The sequence below is a fragment of the Xenia sp. Carnegie-2017 genome, unplaced genomic scaffold (genome assembly GCF_021976095.1).
Source record: "Xenia sp. Carnegie-2017 unplaced genomic scaffold, XeniaSp_v1 HiC_scaffold_24, whole genome shotgun sequence".
Lineage (NCBI taxonomy): Eukaryota > Metazoa > Cnidaria > Anthozoa > Malacalcyonacea > Xeniidae > Xenia > Xenia sp. Carnegie-2017.
Window position 1 is genome coordinate 15,385,077 of NW_025813487.1, and position 26,280 is coordinate 15,411,356.

Below are 26,280 nucleotides of genomic sequence, written 5' to 3' on the forward strand. Positions count from 1 at the left end.
CTGAAACAAAATGTCAAACAGATCAACGACCCTGATTAACCACTCCAATATATCTTGTCTTCGGACTTTCTCCCTTGTGAACTTCTTGTTGATATTATTTCGTGCATATTTAAGGAAACAAAAAATTCTTTGCTTTGTTCGTGCATGTGTCCAGCATTGTCTTTGTCACGCAAACATTACACAAGTTGCTGTATCGGTGTTCAACATGGTCAAGAGGCTGCTCCATTTGATTCAAATCGATTTCGATTCGTATACGGTGGTAATATCAGCAAATATCTTTACTTATGTATTGTTATGCTTGAAAATCGTTTGTCAGGAAAAGTATTTGAGATATTTGAGGGTATAGTCAAGGCAGCTTCTTTATACAAAGAGGAGCGTATAGTATGCGTGTAGTATTTTCCTTTTACGACAATTGTAGATCGGTAAACCTTTTTTCCTTTTAGCTTTTAATTTTTTGACTTTATACTGACATAGCAATGTGTTTGCACAGGTTTGCTTGACGTTTGCACTTGTATGTTTCGAATATGGATCGGTCGTTTCGTTTTGTTTATATAATTGCAAATTTATAAATAGCTCTTTAAATGCTTGCTTTTCCTTTAGCTCTTTAATCGTGGCTCTCTCGAAGTGACGGAAAGTGATCAAAACTACGTGGATGGTCTTAAAGTTATGGCGATTATTTCTTAAGGACATTTTATATTGAATAGAGTAAGTGTTTGCTCTTTGTACTTGAATTTACAAATGGCTTAAAAACATGTCATCGGCCATTGGCTATGGTTTAGTATCGAAATGATTCTTAAGTTTAAGGCCTTCAGTTTCTGTTTAGTGTACAGCTTTGCTTCGTGTTGTATCCTACTGTATTGTGTAATATAAGCATTCCCATGCATTCGTAATACGTAACTAAATATGTCTTAATCCTCGTAGATGTTGTCATGTAGAAAGGCACGAAATTCAACATTGAAATGATGGATGGAATCTACATTCTATTGTGAATTTCATCATCTTCTAGAGTTTCGTTTCATATTCTCTTTGTATCGAATGTTAAATCACTCAATTTGACCCATTAATTTTCCCTTTTAGGTGGAGCTTCTCATTTATGTGGAAGTAATTATTGTCCTATTTAAAGCAATAGGAACATTGGCGCCAAATAGAAGTGAGTCGTTTTCACTTTGTTGTAATTATTGTGTATCCGTGCTTTTCATTATGCACTGTATGTGGTGAAGATCGCCAGCACGCTAGTTGTTTTGTCCGTAAAATTATCCCGACGATTCATGAATATCAAAACGGGTTTTACGTAATTCAACGGTGTTTCAGAAATGTTATCGTCGCATGTATGTCCACCAAAGTGACGAATTATGTATTCGTTTGCCGAAGATGCAGTTTCATGCCCTCTTACAACTAAAAGTTCTTAGTTTATTGTTGACGAAGAGAACTTTCCGCTGATTGCAAAAAAAGGCCACAAGGATCGCTTGCTAACTTTCCCATAACGCCTACACAAGTTATATTGAAGTGAGTTGACTTAAAAGGAACTATTGTTGATACTTTGATAGGAGTGTTTCTTTATTGAATCGATACGCAGTCTCGACTGTGTGAAAACGAAATCACTTCTCTCGAGAAAATACCATTTCATTTCTATTTGGAGAAAGAAAATTTGTCGTAGTACGCTGTTTTTTGTTGTTCGAAAATCAAAGTGAAATCAAATTGTTTTATATCATTTGCGTAAAAGCGAACTTGACCCGTTCACATGATTCGATTTAATGTGAATATTTCGTCTAGATGAAGTTAAAATGGATTTTGAAGTATTCACATTAAAAAATATGATCCACAGTTCTCTTTTTTAAGTGGATAAATTAAAGTAGTTAACCGGCATAAAATATTCATTACAGTTTCCTTGTTTCTTTGCCTACACTGACTTGTAGCTACAACTGGATGTTCGGATCTTCATAGAATTTCAGTCCGTAGTTTCTCACATATCGCGCGATATCAGAATCAAAAAAAGTTAGACGATTTAAAAATGTCCATAGAACTATCATTTCAGCAATAGTTTGCAAAATGTGTTAACGCCTATGTAGCTAAATTTTGGCATCGACTGGTTTTATCTAAAAGTAAAAACAATCAGAAAATTTTATCTCGAAAACCGGGAGAGCACTTTGTAGCTAAAAGCCTCGATTTTACATGCTTGCGCAAAGAAAATGTAAGGTTTGAAATTTAATTTAATTTAATGAGGTGAAAGTTTTAATTCTGCAGTGCCATGTACCAAAATTTTAGAAAATTTGATAAACATTAAGTTAACCGCGCAAGGTGTCAATATAATTTCAATTTTAAACCTTTCATTTTTTTCTGCGCAAGCGGTTAAAATTGAGGCTTTACAAACTTCTCTCCCGGTTTTCGAGGTATAATTTTTCCAATTGTTTTTGCTTTTAGACAAACCAGACGATGCCAACATACACAGACGTTGACACATTTTTGAGAAATTTTAAATAAATGATAGTTTTCTGGACATTTTTTAACTGTCCAACTTTTTTTGAGACACCCCGTAGTTTAACATTACTTATAATTTTATATAGCTCATGATGTGTAAAATGCCTTTTAGTTTCACATGTCTCACAGTAATGTTTAACATGCGTTGTAGTTTTACATGTCTCACAGTAATGTTTAACATGCGTTGTAGTTTTACATGTCTCACAGTAATGTTTAACATGCCTTATAGTTTTACATGTCTCACAGTAATGTTTAACATGCGTTGTAGTTTTACATGTCTCACAGTAATGTTTAACATGCGTTGTAGTTTTACATGTCTCACAGTAATGTTTAACATGCCTTATAGTTTTACATGTCTCACAGTAATGTTTAACATGTTTAACAGACATGTCTCATGGTGATGTGTAACATATCTCATGGTGATGTGTAACATGTCTCATGGTGATATGTAACATGTCTCATGGTGATGTGTAACATGTCTCATGGTAATGTGTAACATATCTCATGGTAATGTGTAACATGTCTCATGGTGATGTGTAACATGTCTCATGGTGATGTGTAACATGTCTCATGGTAATGTGTAACATATCTCATGGTGATGTGTAACATGTCTCATGGTAATGACACTTCCTTACAGAACTATGGGTCAACAAAGATCAAGAGCTGTGCACGACGACACAAACCCGGATGAAGAATCCTCGAATACCAATAATGGAGTGAATTCTATAGAAGCATTCACGTATGAGTCAGAGAAATGGGAAGCGAAGAGGAATAGTTCCGGCCGGTTCAAAGAAAATATTCCGCTTCTTGATATAGATTTTTCATCGAAGCGTTCTTCCCAGAGCTCCTCGAGTTCTGTCATGTCTGACGATAGCTTTCGAGATGATACATACAAACACATCTTGGACCCGCTGTACGAGAGGTCGGTGGATTATTTTAGCGATAAAGCCAGACACGGTGATGCTTTTGGTGCTTATTATGTTGGATTGGCGCACGAAAACGGTTTTGGTTTATGCGCTAAGGATCGCAAAGACGCGATAACGTGGTATCAGAAGTCCGCTGACCGAGGTTTTGTGTTGGGTGAGCATGCAGTCCTGCGTCTCTCTTGTGCGGAGGATGGGGCGGACCGAAAGGAAATACGGGTTGAGTCTCGTGCCAATCTCCTATTCCGTGCTGCACTTCAAGGTCATAGGCAGGCTGTCACCCGTCTCAGGTTGCTATGCAACAAAGACAAGGCAGCATTAGGGTTTTTGAAGAACAAACGAACTCAGATCGAACGCAAACTCGCTACGGAAAATGACGAAAGTGCCATAGCAGATTTACTGTGTAATCTCGCTTTTTTGACGTTATTCCTGGAACCGGTAAAGAATACCTACGATAAAGTCGTTGAAATGTTCACGCATGCTGCTGACATGTGTAACGACGACGCATCTTATTCCGTGGGTAGGCTCTATTTGAACGGAGTGGGGAAAATGCTTGTTCCAAATGAAAAACGTGCCATTAAGTATCTTACGATTGCCGCTGACCATGGTCATCTGATGGCTCAAATCGAACTTGGCAAGCGTTTTCTCATGAAATCGTCAGGGCTTGTAGGTAACGAGTCATACGAAGCAAAAGCTTATCGCTATTTTAAGGAGGCTGCTGACCAAGGTAGTGCTGAAGGATGGCTCAATATGGCCCATCAGTATTTGTACGCCGAGGTTATCGAAGCTGATATAAATAAGGCTGTCGAGTGTCTGGAACGCGCAGCAGTTACCGTCGACTACACGGATAATGGGCGGAGTAACAGTCGTGCTTTGTGCATTTTGGGAAGAATATACCGCAACGGTTTGAATGAGATCGAAATGGATCTAGCCAAAGCTATAGCCTATTTCACCGAATCAGCCAATAGAAAATTTCCCAATGCATGCTTGGAGTTGGGAAAATTGTACGTACGTGGCAAAGGCGTGACGAAAGACGAATCACGTGCTAGAGAACTTCTTGAGAGCGTGCACGTTTTCTCAGAAAGCCAGTATCAATTGGGTAAACTATACGAAACCTCCGGAGATACTGACACCGCTGGCCAGTATTACAGGCGTGCATTGAAAGGTTATTCGCGTGACGTTGCAAAACATCACGATTACACCATTGACTATATCGTATAGCGAAGATGCACGAAAGAGGCCGAGGTACCACGATGGATTTGACGAAGGCGAAAGCGTTTTACGAACGCACGTCGTCGTCTGCGAAGAAAACCTACATTTTATGGTGGAAAGGTTACGGTGAGAAGGCGAAAGTACGGTTGTCTACTCTCAAAGGAAAAGATCGTCACTCAACTGGCACATTATGAGGAATTGGTTTTCAACAATCAGCAAATGAAAAAGAATAAATGAAGATTACGAACATTCAGCATATAATTTTGCTTTCAATTGTATGATTTGTGTTATGTATAGCTAATTTAAATACAAAAATTTTAACACAGAATCAATTTTACTGTAATGTGTATTTACTCTTAACGAAACGCTGTGTTTCGTTGCTCTGTAGTTCCATCGTTATGTCTAAACTTCGACTGTCTCTCTTGTTCTTTTTTGCAGAGAATAAAACCGGTTATCACCTCGTCTGAAAACATTGAGAACAAGACAGCATTTATAGATAACCATATGTAGTTTATCTATAAAAAAGCAACAATAAAACGCGCGCTCTGATCGGTCTACAGCTGAGTTACAGATCTGACGTCAATCAATTAAATATATTGCAGAGAGCTTTGCTCATCAATTATCGACACATGTTAGAAGAAAAATTAAAACATTTTTTTGAAATTTATCTGTTTGGCTGTGCAATCATGAACATCGACAAATTCAATTCACCCGTTATTTCAAGTCCGGTCACAAGTCAATGTCATTCATTACCTTTGCGTAAATCCAGAGCTCTCTCCAGGAAAAACAATGTTTGTTTCCAGTGAGTTGTTGGACTGGATGGTTCCGTACTGAAAGTAATCTAAAAAAGATAGCACTTTGCTCGTTACAAAAAAGAGAATTATCAATTTCTAAAACTATACAGGTCAGAAAATGCGGTATTTAATATTTCTCAAGACGTGACAAAAGACTTTCCTATACGTAAGTGATGTGTGAAATTCACAAGGAAAACAAACAGTTTCGTTTTTGGGAGAATTTCAAGGTTTGAAAGAGTAACAACTTTCATTATTTCACGCACAGCATTGAATTAGGATCAGGCAAGCACAACTCAACAGTGATTTTAAACGTCTGCCACATGGAATCTCAAATGTAATATGAGGATTATTTTCACAAATCTTTCCACCTTATTTATGCAATCTTCCTCGAAGAAAATGTCAAAATATCCAACTATTATCTGGAAAAAATACATGAAATCCATTACATTACATTGTAATCGATCAAAACCATGCAGCGGAGTGTAATCAAGAATAAATAATTCCCAGAATTTTTCTACGCACATGCAAAGAACCATCGCGCAACGCTTTTAATTTGAAATCACTTTTGAAATCCAAATCTGCCACTTTCACCGCGTTCACATCGATCTCCTTGCAATAGAACGAATAAAAAGAATGTTAAGAATGTTCATTCATTTAATTAAGAACGAATAAAACATGTTTAGAAGTCTATAGATGGTCCTAAATTTATTGCGTATTGATTGTTGAACATTAATCTATGTACCTTTATTACACAGCTATCCGTTAACGTGGTACACGGATCGACGGCATCGATCACAGGTTCCCCAATTATTAAATTCTTCATACAACTCATCTTTACACCTGCAGTTAATTAATTAAATGAACTGTAGATGTTGATGCCGACGATTGCAAGATATTTAGACCTTCATAGTTCTTCATTACAAGTTTGTAAATGAAGATCGTCCAGGTTAATAGAGTCCTGAGAAGGACTGTTTTTCTCGTTGTTGACTGACGTTTTGACAGCTTTAGCGGTAGTCATCTTCAGAGTCAACAAAAACAAAAACAGTCCTTCTCAGGACTATACCAACCTGGACGATCTACATTTACAATCTTGTAACGATACTCCCGGGTTCAAACCGTTTACTTCATAGTTATTCAATGCAATTATTTTTACCGTATACATCATCCCAAAATCCTATTTTTTCTTTCATTCGCTTATCATCTTCCACACCAACTAAACTCATTGTACATCGGTCGGGATAAACTTTAAAGGTAAAACGTAAATATACTTTAGGACATCTTTTCATCCTACATTATTATATACCTTTCTGCCCATAACTACTCCATTTCCTTAGTCTGGTTTGAGTAGAACGATGTCCTAGTTGTTTTTAATGTTCTTCAAGATGCGGTGTTTTTTGAGATCAGATGGCGAAGGACGGTATGACGAGGTGTAACTTTGTGCGATGTGTTTGAGAACATTAAAAACAGCAAGAACATCATTCTACTCAAACCAGACTAAGGAAATGAGTAGTTATTATAGACAGAAAGGTACATAATAATGCATGCTTAAATAAAATTAACAAACATCTTTTCATCCCTTGCATGTTTTTTTACAAAGCATCGTTTAGATACCTTTACCACCATTCGTCAACCATTTGTCTCGGGCGAACAGAACAGTGTCCAACATCGATTCGAAGAGAAGGAAATATCCCTAAAAGTCAACAAGTACAGCAAAAGCTTTCACACAGGGTATAAATCGCAGTTGGTAAGGTTAGAAAAGTTGTCGAAGTTAAAAAACGCTACGAACCATCCATTCAGATATGATGACGTCAACCTTAAGGAAAAGCTTTTCATCAATTTCTTGTGTTCAAGACGCAAAGGCAAAGAAGATTTTTTCACACCTGTTTCAAATTTAAGTCGATGTCTTCCACTCGACCCCTCTTCAGTTCAATTATGTGATCAAGTTTATTTTCCCTACAGAGTTTTACACCGAGGAGCTTCAAAGTTTTCAAAGACACGGAATGAAGATGGCAAAGTAAATTTACAGTTTACCTAACAATGTCCATAGCATGATAGATTATTGAAGAATTGTCCACCGCGATGACGGTTTTCGCGCCAGCTTTGCAGCAAAATCGACAAAATCCCCGAACCGCAACCAACATCCAAAACAACCTTGTCTTCAAACAAATGCCGGTTCTCGAGCATAAAGTTTTTGTAACTCAACGTGCGAACGCTGTCCTATAACGAACAATTCACAGGAGATTGTAAAACGATGGACATTCCGTGGCCACATCATAATCCACGCACCTTCAGCATGTCTTCGTGAATTGAATAATGAGAGTAACTGCTGAAGTAGAAATCCTCACTGTCCTCGTTAACTTTTAGCTTGTTACGAACAAAGCTATAATATGAAAGCGACATGTTCATATCTGTTCACGAGTTTCAATACTCATGAATACCAAAAATTTTATCCACGTAAAAAGTTAATGTGCCAGAAAACAGAAGGTGAAACGTTTTGTAAAACTTACGCGGTTTCTTTGTCATTGCCAGCGACAAGATTCTGCATTCCTGCTCTGTAGAAAAGAGAACAAACTTTCAACAAAATGAGCCTTAACTACGTCGTTACACAATGGATGCCCGACCTCATTTGTTCCATATCTGCAAGTGCTTGTTGCAAAGCTGTTTCTGCCTTTCTAGCCCGCTGCATCGCGTTGTATAATCTGAACAGATTCAAAGATAAATTTTTAACTTGTGTGAGTACAAGTGAGTATTGATTCACAATCTCAATTTTCATTATTTTATAAAGATCAGTAACCTGTCATCTACTTCATCAACATCATCATCATGAAAACCATTGCAAACATTGCCATCAGTTTCGCTGTCTTCATCGGAATCATCAAAATCTAACGCGAGTCAAGGTAATTGGCATTTTTCTATTTCAAATTTTTCGTTACTTAAGTCTACTCTTTTTCATCAAAAAACACTGTCATTGTTTCAAATGTGTTTGTCCGAGCAGCATACCATATTGCAATAATGGATCATCTTCAATAAATGGATGAAGATACTTGTCATCATCCCATGGAAGGGGACCAGTTAGCCGAAGCACATCACCACATGCCATTTTCTATTGACATAAATAGTATGGTTCTTAATCCAGAATACAAGATAGATCAGTTATAAAGGATTACCCTAACTTAATATTCTTTCCTTTGGTACTACTGACCACGGCTTACCTTAGCTCTTAAATAATTCACCATTTTACGTAGCCATAAAATTCCAATCCTATATGTTAATTGATGGTGTTTTAACATCAAGATTTATATCTCTAGTCGCAATTGTAAGACACAAGTGTTTCACCTACTAAATTTTTTTTTGACTTTGTCAATGTTGAAATTGTGTGTGACTTTGCAGTGCTTCCATAGTTCATTTGCAGTTGGGAAAGTCTCACAACAAAATAAACAAACGACAGGTGAGCCATCAATTGTCTCCTCCTCTTCCCAATATTCTTCGTCACTTTCGTCTAAAGGAAAAGACAAAAAGAATTTAAATCATACTTTATGGTAGAAGTGGCATGGCCCGCTTGGAAATTTAGTGGTGGTATGCAAATTTCTGATTATTAGCATTATTTACTTCCTTGGAAATGTATTTTTCACAGTGATAGATGCAGAAATATTTACACATGACCAAACAATTTAACATGCAGGCAACAAGGCCACTTCATCAAATGCCTGTCAGAGGTAAAATTGGAATAAGGGGGTGGGCTATGAATCTTACTTTAGCAAATAATTTAGAGGGGGGCTGTAGCTTGGGCCACCAGTCCTCCCCCCCATGCCCCCACATAATCATACGATAAGATTCAAAAACAAAGTTATTAACAGTAGTTATTTATTGTTTATAGGTATTGGCTTTGAGAGAAAAGATGATTATCTTTACCTTCAATCATCTTTACCTTCAATAGTTACAAACACGTGCGACAATAGTTCTGTATCGCTTGAGTATTGAGTATTATGTTTACAAACGCTAACGCTTTGTTCCAAATTCAAAAGAACGCAAGTTGCGTTACGCAACCATTAAATGCATAATTTACGATTTGCACCGCTTGGGTAAATCTTTATGGAAACTGTTCAGTCATCATATAATCCATTGGGTTATATAGAATATTGTTACCATTTTCACAATTGTTTAATTCCTCGGGGGAAGCCGGAAATGTCCGCCAATTTACACAACAAGAAAGAAAAATCAAAATGGCGGCAGAATTGAACGAAATGCTGCGTAAACAGTTCGTAGAAAATGTCAACCAAGGTTTGTGTAGAAATGTGTAATTCGACAAAAATCAGATGCCCATAAAGTAATAGTACTAACTTTTGAGTTTCTTAGGTAATTTTGATGAAGTTTGCCGAATTTTAGAACTTGGACAAGTGGAGGCTGACATTTTGGATGAGGTATATCATTATATCATACATGTATATTCAGTGCTGTAGAAGTGGGGGCGCTTGGGGAGAAGCCCCTTCTACCTTTGAAATGGGTAATTCTTCATAATTTCATGGCTTCAGCTTCGTCAAGAGAGCCCCCCTCTGATAAATTTAGTTCTACAGCACTGTGTATATTCTTGCCGTCAGCGTCAGTCAGGCTTACTGTTTTTACTTTATACTGTAGTTTTTACTCAAAGAAAATTTGCTTTATTCTTTAACTTAAATTTATTTTATGATTATCTACGCAAAACCACCACTCATAAGTCATACTCAATTTTACTCATATGAAATACTATCCATTGATTTTAACTGTCGTGTATTGGTTGACTTTAGGAATGGTTTTTAAACACGTAAAATTGCGTCTAAAACTTAACAATTTTCCAAATGCTCAGCATGAATTGTGTTGTTGCAAAACAACGAACTGTACTATATGAAACTTGTTAAAAGTATGTAAATATCATTTCTTTCTTTCAACATGAAAAGCTTGCCCGTCATTTTGGTGAAGTGATATTTTTAAGAAAATTTATAGCTTATTGATTTCAATTTCAATGCATTTCAATATTTTCGACCAACTTTCCACTTTCACCAAGTTCTCTTTCGTCTTTCGCAGAAGCGTGGACTCAATTTAATATAGTAATGATCCATGCAGTGTGAGAATTAGTTGAGAAAAAACGACGTGCAATTTTTTTTTGATAAAAGTGTTTCCTTTAGAGGCATAATCAAATTTGGCTTCGTTTTCTCACCTTATCAAAATTCCCTTTGGTTTATTTTTCAAATTTGGCCTATTTGAGTTTTTTTGTCATTTTTTAAGAATCGAAATCAAAATGTTTCCTGATTTAAATGAAAATACTCAAAATAGCTATGATGCCATAAACAGTACATAACGGTTTACAAAACAATGAAAATGCAAAAATTGACATTAATAATGTATTACACCCCTATTGTCATAAGCATATAAGCACCATGTATGTAGACTGTTGACAGACTTCCCAGTCTCAAAGTGACAACGTCTTTGAATTTTATGACATTGTGACATCATGGATTTTAATGTCGTGCAGCACACTCCTTTATAAAGTAAAGATCAGTAAAGATTAAGCTTGAAAACTTTCTTCAATTTATGTGGTAGTAATCAATAACGACTTTTTTTGCATATCGTTTGAAAAAGTGATGTGCAATTGTTTTCATTTTAGCTAAAAGGATGTGCAAATTGCACATTGCACACCGTTAATTCGCACACTGGATCCATGTATTTATAATGCATGTAAATTGCTCTATTTATCATGTTGTAGAATGGAATGACCCCATTAATGCATGCTGCATACAAGGGAAAACATGAAATTTGCCAACTTCTCATTGACAAAGGTGCTGATGTCAACTGCGCCAAACACGAACACATGGTTTGATCAACTTTGATATTCCTGATATCATGTATGAAAAAAAAGAAACATTTTGAATTCTGTTTTTAGTACACGCCTTTGATGTTTGCCTGTTTATCAGGTAATATGATGTTTACGGCAAGTTTATTATATGGTTGGAAATTCATTAATTTAAGACCATAATGATGTTAAATTGTATTTCAGGCTCATTGGAGACGACCAAGGTTCTTTTGGAAGCAGGAGCTGATAAAGGAGCTAGAAATGACATTAATAGAACAGCGTCACAGTTAGGAGCATTTACAGGCAAGTTTCTCCTTGAGAGCTAGTCTCCTCCAGAAATTTTATAACTGTTTTGTTCTTTGTGGAAGTCACGAATATGACGACTAGATGCGCTAGATGTTCACAATTTGGCATAAGCACAGTGTAGGGAATATACAGTACTATAGTATATAGGAAATATACAGTTGCACTTCGCTGTGCAACTGGCTGCTGTATATTTAAGTAGATTACTGGCTGCTGTAAGCCATTTCATCATTCCTATCGAGTAAGATATGTATGGCACAAAAAAATTCAATGGAGTGTCTCTACTGTATATTCACTGTACTGTGACATAAGCCAACTTGTGCTTTGTATATGAACCTTTTCTGTCACAGACTGCACACTGCAAACATTTTTTATGTCTTCCTTGTTGAAATATTGCCAAATTTTACTCTTTTTGTGCTGTTCTGAGTGGAAAGAAGGAACTGGACTATTTTCTACTTCGGACATTTTATTATTTTAAAATGTTTACACCTGCAATAATGTGGGCGTTTGGCGGGAAGTGAACAGAAATATGAAACTGACACTATGGGTTTTTTGGCCTATAAAGTTTTGGTGCGTAAAAATGACAGAAAGAATTGATTTTTTCGGTTAACCGTGCAGCTTTATTCTTTTTGAATTTTCCCTTGGATGGTGTCTTTAGTCTGGGACAGTAGCGTTGCCACTTCACTAGTTTGATTGTAGGTGTATAAATATGTAGGTTTTAAAACAGCAGATTTCTAAATAAATAAATAAATAATATTAATGATCGGAAATTTACGTAGCCCGACCGAATTTTTAGCTACGTCACTGTTAGCTACGTCACTGGTCTGCGGGTTTCATTAATGTTGAAAAAAATGAAGAACGAATTTCATGCAAACAATCAAAATAGTAAACTGTATCATTTTACATGTTTGTAGATGTAGATCGTTTAGGTTAGTGGAGCTCTGAGAAAAAGTGTTGGTGTTGATGTTGACTGACGTTTCGACAACCTTAGCTGTAGTCATCTTCAGAGTCAAGTCAAGAAGAGTTGTCAGATTTGCTATAATTGTTGTTCAGCTCATACACATATTGGGAAGCAATTACGGCAAACCTGATATTTATTACTCATTTGACTTTAAAGACAACTTCAGCTAAGGATGTCCAAACGTCAGTCTACATCAACACCAACATTCTTTCTCGGGACTCTACTAACCTCGACGATCTACATCTACAAAAGTCCAGCGATACTCCTGGGTTCAAACTACGCAATCTATTTATATTTGTTTTCCCATACAAATGACTCGAGTTGGAGATTTTATCACAAATTTTTTTCTGTTGTGTTCAATCTTTGAATTTCATCTGCTGCGTAAGTTTTGAAGTCACGTGGTCATCACGCTCTGACATAATTTATGCAAAAAATCGCCATAAGTTTCTTTCTTATTTTAGGTCGTCACGACTGTGTCAGTCTCATCAACAATTTCATATCGCTTAAGGAGTTTGAATCTTTTACAAAAGGTAATTGCCTTGGAAATTCGACATCCTTGATTTTGGTCATTTTGTGTTATTTCAGCAGCAAATACCCACCTAAAATGTGTTAGTATAAAGATTTTCTGCATTTTTTATGAACGCAATCTCCAAGATTCTATCAGGCGAGCAATTAAATTGCATGTCAAAGTTAGTAGTGACTCAAACGAGAAAGGAGAGCGACTTTCTTTTGACTTTTGGGATTAGAAATTCACATAATCAGTTCTGTCATTTTCACAAATGTAAAAGCTAGCTCGTTCCCAAACCCCTCGCTACAATACTCCTTCGCTGCAAAAGATTTATATTGTAGATAACCATATTTGTTTCTTGATACCAAGTGGTACTTCTGTAAAATGTTGCCCTTTATGAAAGGAAAACAATAAAACGAGCACGCCGATTGGTCCATAGCTGAGTTACATGAGCCTGTACAGACCGATCTCAGCTCAACCAATTAAATTAATGAAAGAGAATATGCTAATCAATCATGAATACATGTTTGTGAAAAAAATCAAACATTTGTTTTGGATTTATCTATTTCGCATAATTGTCATTTTATAAAAAAAATAAAAGATGTTTTTCGTGTTTGCACAGGCTTATGCAAACCTCGGAGACGTTTTTGACAACTCTCGACATTCGGTCTCGGTCTCGCACTGATCTCTCCAGTCCTCCTAAAGGTCTCCTCGGCTTGCGTAAGCCTGTGCAAACACAGTAGTCATCTTTCCTAATAATGTATTTTTACATTCCAATGGGCTTTCCTCTCGACGAAGATGGGAGACGTTGCGTATCTTCATGTCAATTCATCGTTGGTTTAAACCCTGAGTTGATTTTTGAAACTTTAATCTATATTTTTTTCCTTTAAGGGTCAAATGCCGTAATTGATTCCGATTTGTTGGGACCTCTGCAGAACTATATCCTCAACAACAATCTGAGTCCAGTGAGGGTAAATATTATTGCAAATGAAGTTATTACACGTACTTCATGTTATTGCAAATGAAGTTATTACACGTACTTCATGTTTCGTAACTAGTCAGACCTGTTTTCTTTATGAACAGATTTGTTTTTCTAGCTAAACGAACTCCTTTGTTTCAACAATTATTTTATCACTGCGCATGAGTTAACTCGTTCGTTCACGTGCAGGGGCGGATTGAAATATTAGAAATCTTGCGGTGAATCCCTCAAATCACACCTGCATAACATCACTGTGACGTCAAATAATGACTAATCGATAGACTTCTGTACTATACAGGTACCAGCAGAAGCATCAAACCTTGTGTATGTAGGATGATGTGTACGTAGGAATCCTTATTAAATTACTAGAAATCATATTTTAAAAGTATACCAATAGGCATGCATTGGGATCTCCCAAGAAATCTCATGTTCATGCTTTGAGGACGAGCCCCCCCCCCCCTCCCACCACAATATGTCATAAAGTGTCCGCCATTGCTCGTGTCAATGAGCTATAAAGTCCTGAACCTTACTAGAGTAGTTTTTTCATATTATCGAGTCTTTTACTGAGATGAACTTGTTTTCTTTCTTGAATCAACTCGTTTTTCATCGCAATAGACCCATTTCCAATATAGATAAACACTTTTTTTACGCGAGTCACTAGTTTCCCTGACATTAATAAATGCGTTTGTTCATGAAATTTATCATCAATATAGCTACTAGTTTCTTCACATTAATGAACGTTGTTTATCCCTGCTGGCTCCTCATCATCATAATAGCCACTCGTTCCCTACATTAATGAACTCATTTATCCCTACTAGCTCCTCATCATCAATGTAGCCATTCGTTCCCAACATTAATGAACTCATTTATCCCTACTAGCTCCTCATCATCAATGTAGCCATTCGTTCCCAACATTAATGAACTCGTTTATCCCTACTAGCTTCTCATCCTCAATGTAGCCACTCGTTCCCTAAATTAATGAACTCATTTATCCATGTTAGTTCCTAATCTTCAATGTAACCATTCGTTCCCAACATTTATGAACTCAATTATCCCTACTAGCTCCTCATCATCAATGTAGCCATTCGTTCCCAACATTAATGAACTCGTTTATCCCTATTAGCTTCTCATCCTCATTGTAGCCACTCGTTCCCTAAATTAATGAACTCATTTATCTCTGTTAGTTCCTAATCTTCAATGTAGCCATTCGTTCCCAACATTTATGAACTCATTTATCCCTACTAGCTCCTCATCATCAATGTAGCCATTCTCGTCTCTCTACATTAATACACCGTTTTCGTTTAGTTGCGCATTCAGCTTGTTAATAATGAAGACATCTATTTAATTTCGTTCTTTTCAGTTGGTCTTCTTCCTTCAAGAAAACATGGAACTGGTTGAAAATTACCAGCCAATCGTTAAAGTCTTGAAGATAAAATGTAAATCGTATCTCAAAGATTCTCACGCCTCCAATGACGTAATGTCGATGAAGTTGCATTACGTCGCCAATGTGTTGCAACATTGTGCCCGTTGGCACCTTGGGATGCAAGGTCAACATGGTATCGATGGATTTTTAAAGTAGTAAGATATATTTAAATGCTTGAATGATCTCATTCTAACTTGAAGTTATCGTGTATTGCGCTTCAACAAAATTTATTTCCTTGTTTTGAAAATGCATGACATTTTATAACTACAAATGCAGTTCAAAGCTATGATAATTGACTTAAACCGCCCGAAGGCCAGGGATGAATTCAGGATGATTTTATATGGGGAAGATGGGAGTAAGGTTGTGCGCTCTCATTAAGATTAGATTTTGGACGTTGCTTATATTGGCGTCGCCATTCGTGTCGAGAATTGTGCGTCCAAATTCGTAGTCTCGACAAGTCACAATCGATCAAAGTGAAGCAATAAAATCACGCGACAATAAGGTTTACAAAGATATATTAACTAACAAAACTCTCAATAAAATAAGTACGTTCGTTATAGTATTATACAATAGACTCCGTCTCGCTCACATACGTCTCACAACTGCCTCGATTCTCTCACACTCTCTCTCAACTATCACTCCTTACTCTTGACGTCATTACTAATATTTCGTGCATGTTATCAAGGAATATTGAGTGATGTCCTTATCAGTTTCCGACAATTTCATGTAAGACGCTTCTTGTTGAAATCTTTTGCTCTTGTGCCATGATTGGAAGTTATAAAACATGAAATAGTGATCACGATTTCTCTTGCATAATTACTGGGTATGTAAATATTTTTTGGGGAAATTAGCACCTCTGCCACAGTTACTATAGCCTGGGCAAGGAGGGTTCTCACAAGCCAACCATTATTTACCAACCTACGCATTGTTAAAAGTAAATACTAGTTCCCGCTTTGGTCAACAAAATAAATTGACGAATTTTTAATATGAACATAATAGCCCAACATAAGACTTTTAAAAAAGCCATCACAATAATAAAATAAAAGGTTTTTTTACTAATAACGTTTCGTCTTTAACTGAAGACATCTTCAGATTATTTGAGATAAATTATATACATGAGGTTTTAAATACAAGCGTATATTACAGGGTGTTAAATTACATGTGAGGGGAGTAGGAAGTTTAAATGATGGAATTAAATGAGAATGGCGGTATATTAAAGAAGGCGAAGGGGGATTGAGTTGCCTTGGGTGCTAAGAGAGGGTTTAAGTTTGGATATAAGAAGGCTTTCATGAATCATAAGGTCATAATTGTCGGAGGAGAAGGAGAAAATTGAGAAGTCATTAAAATCGGCAGAGTGAGATGTATTTCTTATAAGGGAAAGAACTGCAGATGGTGGTGGACATAAGGAAGGTTTCCCTGTTAAGGGAGAGATTCCCAAGTGTTCCGATATTCTGGTGTGTAAATGACGCGTGGTTTGACCCACATACGATGCAGAGCAGCATCGACACTTAAATGAGTATACAACACCAGATCTCAGGAGATCCGTCATCTAAACTTCCTACTCCCCTCGCATGTAATTTAACACCCTGTAATATATGCTTGTATTTAAAACCTCATGTATATAATTTATCTCAAATAATATGAAGATGTCTCAAGTTCAAGACAAAACGTTATTAATAAAAAAACCCTTTTATTTTATTATTGTGATGGCTTTTTTAAAAGTCTTATGTTGGGCTATTATGTTCATATTAAAAAATTCGCTTTCCGCCTGGCAAATCTCTGGCGACGATTATAAATTGACGACTTTTGATCAAGATAGATATTATTGACAATCAATAAACTTTTATGATATTATCACTAAAGGCTTTTTCCATTAAAGAAGGATATGGACTTTAATTTTACTTTTTGCACCTTACTATGCACCCCTATTGACCCTTGACTACAGGGGGGACCACCGCAGTGCATCCTCCCTCTTTAAAATCACCACCGATTGCGATACGTATCCTCGCCATTTTTTCAGTATGTTATGATATGATGATTATCATCAGTTATTCGCTCTTCTCCATTTCAGCTTGATAAAAGGTCGACCGAGCGACGGTTTCCCGTTAGGAACAGAAGATTTCATCAGGCAGACTATCCGGGAATATAGTTATTCTGAGACAACAATATTACGTCAGCTTGTGACGTCAATAGCTCCTGTGAAAAAGGTGATGAACGGATGTTTTGTTTTTTTTTCATTTTTTCCGTATTTTTCCTCTTTGGTAATTATGGTTAAATTTTAACAGGGCGATGAACCTACGGCATTAAGTTGCCTTACACAAGTCATCAACGGCATTCACAGGTGAGCTTTCTGTACTTGAAAATTGAATTGTCACGTGTGAGGGGAATAAGGATCTGCTAGGTCCATCTGCCATTCTATTCTATGATTGCAAATGATACATAGAGTAAATTGAAACTGACTTTTATATATTAAAGCCCTGTATACAGTGCTGTAGAAGTGGGGCGCTTGGTGGAGGATCTACCTTTGAAATGGGTAATTTTTCATAATTTCATGGCTTCTGCTTCGTCAAGAGAGCCCCCCATCTGATAAATTTAGTTCTACAGCACTGCCTGTATGTAATGCGTAAAACAGCTATAAAGAGTCCATTCCCTCCTGGTTCAATTGAAACTGACGTCATGCTCACTGAGGGGGATGTGGGGTATGTGAGGTCCATCCGCCATTCTATCATTGAAAACGATATACGAAATAAACTGAATCTTACTTAATCGTCAATGAGGTGGGCGGTGGAAGCTAGGAAGTGAACATAATTTCATGTCATCCGAATTCATTTTGCTGTATTAATGAAAATGAAATGCTACTATCTAATTGCATGTTGTTTTCAGCATGCAACAAAGCAATTTGTGCTCTACGTGCTCTCAACCTAATGCTGAGCGAAGATGCTCCGCTTGTAAAACGGTAAATACGCAAAGATCATCCCGAGATCATGTTCCTCCTGATCATAAAATTTCCCATCGTCTTGCTTTCAGGTCACGTATTGCAACTCTAAATGTCAGAAACTTCATTGGTTCACGCATAAAAAAATGTGCAAGCTCGCGACGAACGCAGAAAGAGAAATTTAACGAAGTTAAGATAATTATTGCTAATTTAATTATGATATAAATGTTCAGTGCGGAGTATGTTGATGCAATGTCAACCCTCGGCTAGTTTGCCGTGCAAACTTATACATAACTGTTTTAGTGGCTATGAAAGAAAATGAACGATAAAAGCCGTATTGTGTATAGTACTTAACTTGTAAAAATTGCATGACTTGCCAGGTCTATCAACGAATTATTGCTCGATACGAAATTATAATTTAAATCATCTCTGTAGGTCGTGTTCGTCTTCTTTGTCGAACGTTCACAGTACAATATGTGATAGGAGATATTCTGACATTCATAGAGCAAAGTTTGGTTTGCAACTTGTGTCCTTTGACCCTTTCTCCAGGTGGTAAAACCGTAAAAGCTTACTCTGTTTTAATAATTCGAGAAATTCAACTACGCAGTTAGTCAGGGCGATGGAATCAGCTGCAAATGAAAAACTTTTTTATAAATTCACTGACTTAAATTTGCGTTTCGCATTTTACAGTCTGGATCACAGTGACACGTGACTTTGTTAATGGCTTGTAAAGTGAATTTGACCTTTCGCTTTTGCCATCATGTGTTAATCAAGTGAAACTTTCCATTGATTTTACGCTGCATCACTTTAATCACGAGAGCGTCACTCTAATTGCTCATGTCATGGGAATTGGCATGTTAAATTTATTCGTATTGTGCTTTCGATTCATTTCTTTTATTGTAAAAGCATTAAAATATTTTTGAACATCCTTTTGCTCGGAATAAAGCTAAAATTAAAAGTCAAAAAGAAGGAAGTTGTGCGCTTTTAGCGTTTAATTAGCATTTAATGCGCCATAGCTGTTTTAAGAAGAAAACTCCCCGATTTGGCTTTGGCTTTGTTTTTTGCCTATAGCTATATACATTACATGTTTAATCTATTGAAACTAAAATTTCAGCAAAAAACTTATTTATGGTTAACTTAAAGATGTTTGTATTCATTGCCGAAATGTTTGAATAAATTAACTTGTAATTATGCAAGATTCATACTTTATTTTTTCCTATCCTCTCATTGGGCCATGAATACAATTGTGACCAATGATATGATCATGTTCTTGTCAAAACAAACTAGTTCCTCTCACACGTGTAAAATTATTTCAATGAGGTTTAGCTTGACTGGCTACCAAGTATAAGAGCGAGCAGGTCACTTAGCTGCCGAAGATGAGAAAACTTTTCATTCGCACAACGTTAAAGGCTGAAATACAGTAGTAAACCTTATTGTCGCTTATACCTTTCTCGGTTTTAAATTTGCTCAATATCCATGGCTTCAACGAAGGTATGTTTCAATCAGCTCGTGACTTCTTTCATTTACGTTGTGTTTACCTGTCTATTTGGATTAGTACTTGAAAGCGTTGAAAACATAATCCCTACATTATTTTAACCTTTCCTACTCGTTTGTTTGTTGCTCTTACTTGGACATGATAGTGTTTGATATAGATGCTTCGACGAGAAGCGTAGTGCATGGATCCTGTTTACGTAGTCTGATTATCATCAAATGTACAAGGTCTTGTCATTCATTTAGCTATCAATTGTATTTATTATCGAAGAATAGAAAACTCTAGCTAATTGTTGTCATATCATGCATAAAATAGTTTCTTTCTTACTTAGTCGAACGCCTTTTAATATTGACGTAATTTGTTGCCAGCACCAAATCAAATATTTTATGTATTTCGTATTCAATTGGCTCTTAAAAAGTTCCGCTGACAAGCGTAATGCTATTTTTTCAACCGAATTTGACGAAAGATTTTCATTATACTTCAGAAAGTTCCTTGCGAATTTCAACATGCACTTTACTTTCGTTTAATATCATCGTAGGCCGTTTAAGGACATGTCAGTCATTGTTAGTTTCAATTATTTATATATTATCTTTTTTCTCTTTCACTACTTCAGTCTTCAGCTGTGGGCGGTCTTGTTTTATAGGCTGATTCCGAAGATTCAGGGGTCGACATGTTCACAAACATTAGTGCTCTTCTGGAACACGGTAGCTGTGAGATGTCCAAACTGCCTGGTACGTGATGCATCTAAATATTTATTAGCAATGAAAACAACTCCGTTCATTCATGCGCCTTTTTGTGAATTATCCAAAGCGCTGTGTTTTGACTTGTTGGACCATTATGTGACCTTTAGCCTTACAATTACATGCTATATAGATATTCTGAATGCAACGTGTGGCTTTTCAAATTCCTTCTCGACGAACGCGTTTTCGGGCCCACAACCAAGTAATGGCTGGTCTACATTTCCTCCTACACCGAACAGTTCACGATCATCTAGCCCTGTGGACGATGAGCTGCGTTACGACACTGTTCTGGTATGGTTAGCATTTGTATTTTTTGAATGATCGATAAATCCTTTGAAAATTACGACTAATTACTGCAAACAATGAAAGAAACTCGTTAGAACCAATTTATTGCCCACTGCTTTTCTTAACTCGCGCATATCATTAAACTGGACTTCCTTTGATGTCGACATATTTTTTTGTGTGCATTATTCCCGGCATGTTCTGCTTTTATAAATTTAGTAAACCAGACGTAAATATTTGATTTTTGTTCGATGTCACGCTATCTTTATGTAAACACCATGTCAAAACCCCGAAACTTTACTTCTAACAAAATATGGTCGTACAGTTCTATTTCGTGGCCACAGTCATAAATATTCTGTTTTTTTGCTTTGCCGTTTTATATTTTAAAGGTACAAAATAGTTCCTATCGATTCAACTCAACATCTTGCTTTATTTTAATTTTTCGTTTGCGAACTAAGGTCTTTGTTAAATTTTTGTTGCTGAAGCTGTTATTTTACTTATTTTACTGAAAGGACAAAGGTAGTTAGATGCCTTTCGACTGTTTGCCAAAAATCGAAAATTTAGGTTATAGCTATATTATTTTTTGTGAAAGTTCCCCCGCCTCAACTCTCAAGCTGTCTTTACATTACTATTGTGTATGCTCGAGTGATTGCAATTTTATGAATGCTTAATATTGGACGTAGGTATTTTCGTTAACCGTTTTGGGAAAAATTGAAAATAAGAACTGATAATGTCCATTCTTGGGGTTACGCGGTCGCCCTCCTTAATGCAGAGCGTACGCGATGGAAATAGAACGAGACGAGACGTGTAATTTTTAATGCTGATGCAGACGTGTCTCCGGAAATATTTTAAAGAAAGAATATATTTTTTTTCATTTCCGTTTGTCAATATTACAGTTATGTTGATTACAGGGTCGAAATCTCTTATCAAGACTTAATTGCCAGCAGGCTTGTCAGCCGCTTGCGGGCTGGATGACTCCACCTGGAAGTTTACCTCCAACCCCGCCTGCCTTTTCACCAAACCCCGCAGACCTCGAGCATTCACTGGTGTTCGGTTTTCCAAACTCCCTCATGCCACGGCACACTGTCATTCCGGCGACTTCACAATATCAACATGGTGACGATCAACACCCACCAACGTCGCTTGATGGTGCAGACAGCGGACCTCTATCACCAACGTCTACGATAAACTTACTCATGGATAGGCGATGGGGTTTCACTCCGAACTCAAGTCCCGGCATAACCCCTGTCCAACAAGATGTTCGTCAAGCCTTGTTGCAACAAGCTGCTGCTGGTTTGTGACATTCGACCTTTTTTGCCAACATCACGTGAATAACGCTTTTCAACGGTTTTGCAATGTGTTTCTTTCTAAGACATGTTTTTCCTTCTCAGCTTCAAGTAACGAAGTGACGTATACGTGGAGTGGCCAATTGCCACCTCGGCATTACAAGAATCCAACATATTCTACGAAAGTTTTTCTCGGCGGTGTACCATGGGATATCACTGAAAGTACGTAATCTAAAGCGATATGACCTTCTTCACACGAGTGAAATATGAGCCTTAGCACTAACTCAAACATATATACAAAGAGTTCACATGTGTGCCATCGGTTTTATGCATAAACGCAAGAATAGAATCTTTGTCTCATTCTTGTCGTTGTGTTTATTTTTGCGTTTATGCCATCGTATGAACCAGGCGTAAAATCTTCAAATTTTTACTGAATTCAAAGCCATTCTAAGCATTTAAACGATTGAAATATGCCTGCTCATGTCCACGCTGTTTATGTCTGTTTTACGAAGTTTCACCACAGGAAATTAATCAAATTGTTTAATTTAAAATACCTACCTTAAGGTGAAATGGCAAGTTTTTACATCCTCTAAGAACTCGCGTTGAATCTTTTCCGTAGCCGTTTTTTCATGACACGTATAATTTTTACACTTGTCAGGTACGCTTATTCAGTCATTCAAACCGTTCGGTAATGTTCGCATTGAGTGGCCTGGGAAAGAGGGAAGACATGCAGTAAACCCACCAAAAGGTATGGTGCCTACCGCGCATGTGCACTCGCTGTTTTAGGGCATTTTTGGAATTTCTATACTTGATTGTTTGCGGTTTATAGAGAAACAATATGTAATGATGGAGCTCTCTTATATATGTTTATCCAAGTCGTTTATTCTGTTGTTTACAAAGGTTATGTGTATTTGGTGTTCGACTCGGAGAAATCCATAAAGGCTTTGTTGTCTTCTTGCACTCAAGACTGCAGTAACGGGGGAGATTGGTACTTTCAGCTGTCAAGTAGACGCATCAGATGCAAAGAAGTAAGTGAAATTGCTGGGGAAAGCAAGGTCATGTTTTTTGCGTTTAACATTTATGTTTTCATCGGGGAACTTTAGAAACTTTAAGACTATAATTTCAAAATAAGACTGGTGTCTGGAGAGTGCTATATATCAATCGAACGTTCATCTAGTGTATTGCGCTTCCTAAATTATAAAGCGTGGTTCCTTCCAAGCTACTTAACTGATAGTTTTTACGTTCTTAAAGAAGCCAAAGTTTTTAAGATCACAAGAGTTTTCCTGTAGCTTTGATTTTCAGCGTTTATTTACACTGTTAAAAACGAAAGCCAACATCATCGGGTTCCCTACAATGGCCAACCGCCAAGCGCGTCAGAGCTTGACCGTGCTACGCATTCTTCAAAGTTTGTAAATTTCATTGTTAATCGTCTCTCGTGTATTGACAGGTTCAAGTCATACCATGGGTTCTTGTCGACAGTAACTATGTTTGTGGCCGTTATCAAAAACTTGATCCAAGTAAAACAGTTTTTGTGGGCGGACTTCACGGCATGCTCAATGCAGGTTGGTGTTTTTTCCTGCGTTTACTACGTCTTAGAAACCTTAGGATCAAGTGGGATCCTACGTCATAAAAACCTTGGGATCAATGTAGGAAACCATTACATATACATCAAACTATATCTGTTCCAGTTAATATCTTTAAATGATTTGAATTGGAAAATGAATGTAGACCTTTTTTTACACAAAATCATCTTGAAGAAAACTTGCCAAGTAAAGCTGAAATTTACAAGGTTCATTTTCACTGCTCAAAGTCCAATTAACACGACATAAAATAATCTGGGTTCAACGCAGGTTCATCAAATTAACTCAGATTAATTGTTGTTTTCGTGTAGACACTGCTAACCCAGGTTTAATCTTGGTTAAATTCAACCTACCTCTTAAGTTTGGTTTTTTTATGTCGTGTGAACAGGGCCTAAGGTTCAAGCGATGAAATTGTTCAATCACGAGTTTTTGTTTTTATGCTAACAACAGATATTGAAGCGCGGTAAAAATCTTTATATCGTAAAGCAGAAGGAGAATCTCTACGGACGAAAGCATAAGGGAAAAAACTAACACAAAAGAACTTTTTGTACTTAACAAAGCGTTTTTCTCTTTAAGTTCCTCCCTCGTTACATCAAAAACGGATTCGAGCACTCGACAGCATAGCGAAACTAATTTTTTTGCGTAAATTGGTCGTTTTTCAATGATGAATGATTTTTGTCTTTAATTTCGGCATATGTTTGTATTACAGAGGGCTTGGCGCACATTATGCAAGACCTCTTCGCTGGTGTTGTATATGCTGGCATCGATACAGACAAGCACAAATATCCCATAGGTAAGAAGAGAAACAACCTTGGTTTTGGTCTTCAACACCATTCAAATCTTTTTGAAACATCTCAAACATATTTTAGACATGTTTGAACATTCATATCATTGGGACCTCAGCCGCCCTCCTTTTCATAAACATCTTATAACTTACAATTTGAATAATATTATAATTTGAAGTTGTTATTAAGAACATCACACTTGACCGTAGACTGACCCTTTGAGGGCGTGGGCCGAGTGTTAAGTCAAGGCTCTCGGATTTTGGTACTGATTTGGGTTGTACGTCGTTGTCTTTCCGTTCTCTCAGGTGTTTTGAATACTTATTATTTCACTGACTGTTTAGGCTCACTCAAAAAGTCTTCATTAGTTGTGTGGTTATGTTAGTATGTTATTACATGAAGTACTTTGAGCTTATACCTACACGGAAGGATCCCTTGAGTAAATTTTGAGAGTTTTGACAACGCCCTACGAAAAATCCGGTATCACTTTAACTAGTATCCCTGAATTCGGAATACAGAAAAATTTAAGCTTTGAAATCCGGTATCTACGACCTCGGATCCGGAATTGGACATGACAATGAATCTTTTACATAATGGTATTAGCAAAACAAACTTAAACTGCACCGGTTTCACTTCCGTTACACACTACAAGATCGCGTCACTCTAGTACATAAAATGCGAGGGAAAAAATCTACGTATCTTTGATAAAATAGGTACGCAATGCGATCTGGGCTACCTACGGAAAGGCTATCCCACAATCCCGGGATTTGATAGTTGCTCATTCAATATAGGTGGTGTATTGTCTGTCTTTCTTTACCAGGTTCTGGCCGTGTAACATTTAACAATCACAAGAGCTATATGAAAGCAGTTTGTGCTGGATTCATTGAGTTAAAAACACCCAAGTTCACAAAAAAGGTATCTGCTGTTTTCTATTTATTTAGAATTGTAATAACAGTCGGACAGGCTTGAGACTACGACTTTGTATGCTGCAAAAAAATAAATTGTACGATCTGTTCTAGACTATTCACGTAGTTTTGTCTTTAAACGGTATATGACGGGAAATTTGTGCTATTCAGATTATATTTCCATTGAACATAACTTTGGAAATGACTGTACACTCTAAAACAGTTTATTCATATCACTTTTCGTTCTCAAGATGTTGTATTATATTTAATGCAAGCTTCACACAACCCGTGACATCACATTACGTAACGAGAATTTGAAATAGCAGGTTTAGTTGCCGACATGTCACTTCAACCGAGCTGAGCTCCCTTCATTGGGAAGAGTTGATGATATAAAAAAAATTGCCTGATCATTTTAACTAAAAGTTGCCAGAACTAAAGGATTTTTGAAATTGTGCAGCGACTCACTGTGCATGAAGACGTCAAAAGTTGTGTAAATCGGACATTACAAAAACTTCAACATTTTCAGAATGGAAAGAACTGTTTATGGAAAGAGCTATGCACGAACTGTTTTAGAAAATACTCTGTCATTTTAAAAGTTTTGTTCAATGAAAATATAATTGAAGTAGCAAAATTTTCCGGTCATATTTTTTAGAATGGAAAGAGCTATGCATGAACTGTTTTAGAAAATACTCTGTCATTTTAAAAGTTTTGTTCAATGAAAATATAATTAAAGTAGCAAATTTTTCGGGTCATATTTTTCAGAATGGAAAGAGCTATGCATGAACTGTTTTAGAAAATACTCTGTCATTTTAAAAGTTTTGTTCAATGAAAATATAATTAAAGTAGCAAAATTTTCGAGTCATATTTTTC

General features: G+C 36.7%; 4 protein-coding genes across 9 annotated transcripts in view; 3 read left to right on the top strand and 1 right to left on the bottom strand.

Moving 5' to 3' along the window:
- LOC124450268 lies at nt 1-4,941 on the top strand. 6 transcript variants are annotated; one of them, XM_047000900.1, is made up of 5 exons: nt 1-259; nt 601-705; nt 1,078-1,150; nt 1,312-1,506; nt 3,116-4,941. In XM_047000900.1, the coding sequence occupies exon 5, from the start codon at nt 3,120-3,122 to the stop codon at nt 4,620-4,622; it is 1,503 nt and encodes a 500-aa protein (XP_046856856.1). In that variant the 5' UTR covers nt 1-259; nt 601-705; nt 1,078-1,150; nt 1,312-1,506; nt 3,116-3,119; the 3' UTR covers nt 4,623-4,941. The 6 variants fall into 6 exon arrangements, with proteins under 6 accessions (XP_046856856.1, XP_046856851.1, XP_046856854.1 ...); XM_047000895.1 differs by lacking the exon at nt 1,312-1,506; XM_047000898.1 differs by lacking the exon at nt 1,312-1,506 and having other exon boundaries at nt 1-256.
- LOC124450271 (protein arginine N-methyltransferase 3-like) overlaps nt 4,854-26,280 on the bottom strand; it is a 22,107-nt gene continuing 680 nt past the window's right edge. Inside the window, 19 exon segments of the mRNA XM_047000902.1 lie at nt 4,854-5,076; nt 5,367-5,454; nt 5,776-5,826; nt 5,930-6,016; nt 6,150-6,247; nt 6,561-6,650; nt 7,019-7,097; nt 7,194-7,220; nt 7,288-7,360; nt 7,439-7,525; nt 7,527-7,624; nt 7,694-7,787; nt 7,915-7,959; nt 8,029-8,106; nt 8,202-8,289; nt 8,408-8,510; nt 8,620-8,668; nt 8,748-8,906; nt 9,320-9,575. Of these exon segments, the coding sequence (XP_046856858.1) occupies nt 4,970-5,076; nt 5,367-5,454; nt 5,776-5,826; nt 5,930-6,016; nt 6,150-6,247; nt 6,561-6,650; nt 7,019-7,097; nt 7,194-7,220; nt 7,288-7,360; nt 7,439-7,525; nt 7,527-7,624; nt 7,694-7,787; nt 7,915-7,959; nt 8,029-8,106; nt 8,202-8,289; nt 8,408-8,510; nt 8,620-8,643 (1,317 nt within the window). The 5' untranslated portion in view covers nt 8,644-8,668; nt 8,748-8,906; nt 9,320-9,575 and the 3' untranslated portion in view covers nt 4,854-4,969.
- Nucleotides 9,626-18,777, top strand: LOC124450272 (ankyrin repeat and MYND domain-containing protein 2-like). The gene is made up of 12 exons (XM_047000904.1): nt 9,626-9,688; nt 9,764-9,828; nt 11,148-11,255; nt 11,325-11,355; nt 11,439-11,537; nt 12,960-13,028; nt 13,898-13,977; nt 15,346-15,563; nt 17,480-17,615; nt 17,694-17,749; nt 18,292-18,364; nt 18,436-18,777. The coding sequence occupies exons 1-12, from the start codon at nt 9,631-9,633 to the stop codon at nt 18,526-18,528; spliced, it is 1,086 nt and encodes a 361-aa protein (XP_046856860.1). The 5' UTR covers nt 9,626-9,630; the 3' UTR covers nt 18,529-18,777.
- The window catches only part of LOC124450270 (cytoplasmic polyadenylation element-binding protein 1-like), an 8,530-nt gene continuing 1,906 nt past the window's right edge, over nt 19,657-26,280 (top strand). Inside the window, exons 1-10 of the mRNA XM_047000901.1 lie at nt 19,657-19,834; nt 20,479-20,566; nt 20,709-20,866; nt 21,769-22,150; nt 22,249-22,365; nt 22,802-22,891; nt 23,044-23,171; nt 23,591-23,705; nt 24,433-24,516; nt 25,326-25,420. Coding sequence (XP_046856857.1) covers nt 19,820-19,834; nt 20,479-20,566; nt 20,709-20,866; nt 21,769-22,150; nt 22,249-22,365; nt 22,802-22,891; nt 23,044-23,171; nt 23,591-23,705; nt 24,433-24,516; nt 25,326-25,420 — 1,272 coding nt within the window. The 5' untranslated portion in view covers nt 19,657-19,819. The remainder of the gene's footprint in view (nt 19,835-20,478; nt 20,567-20,708; nt 20,867-21,768; nt 22,151-22,248; nt 22,366-22,801; nt 22,892-23,043; nt 23,172-23,590; nt 23,706-24,432; nt 24,517-25,325; nt 25,421-26,280) is intronic.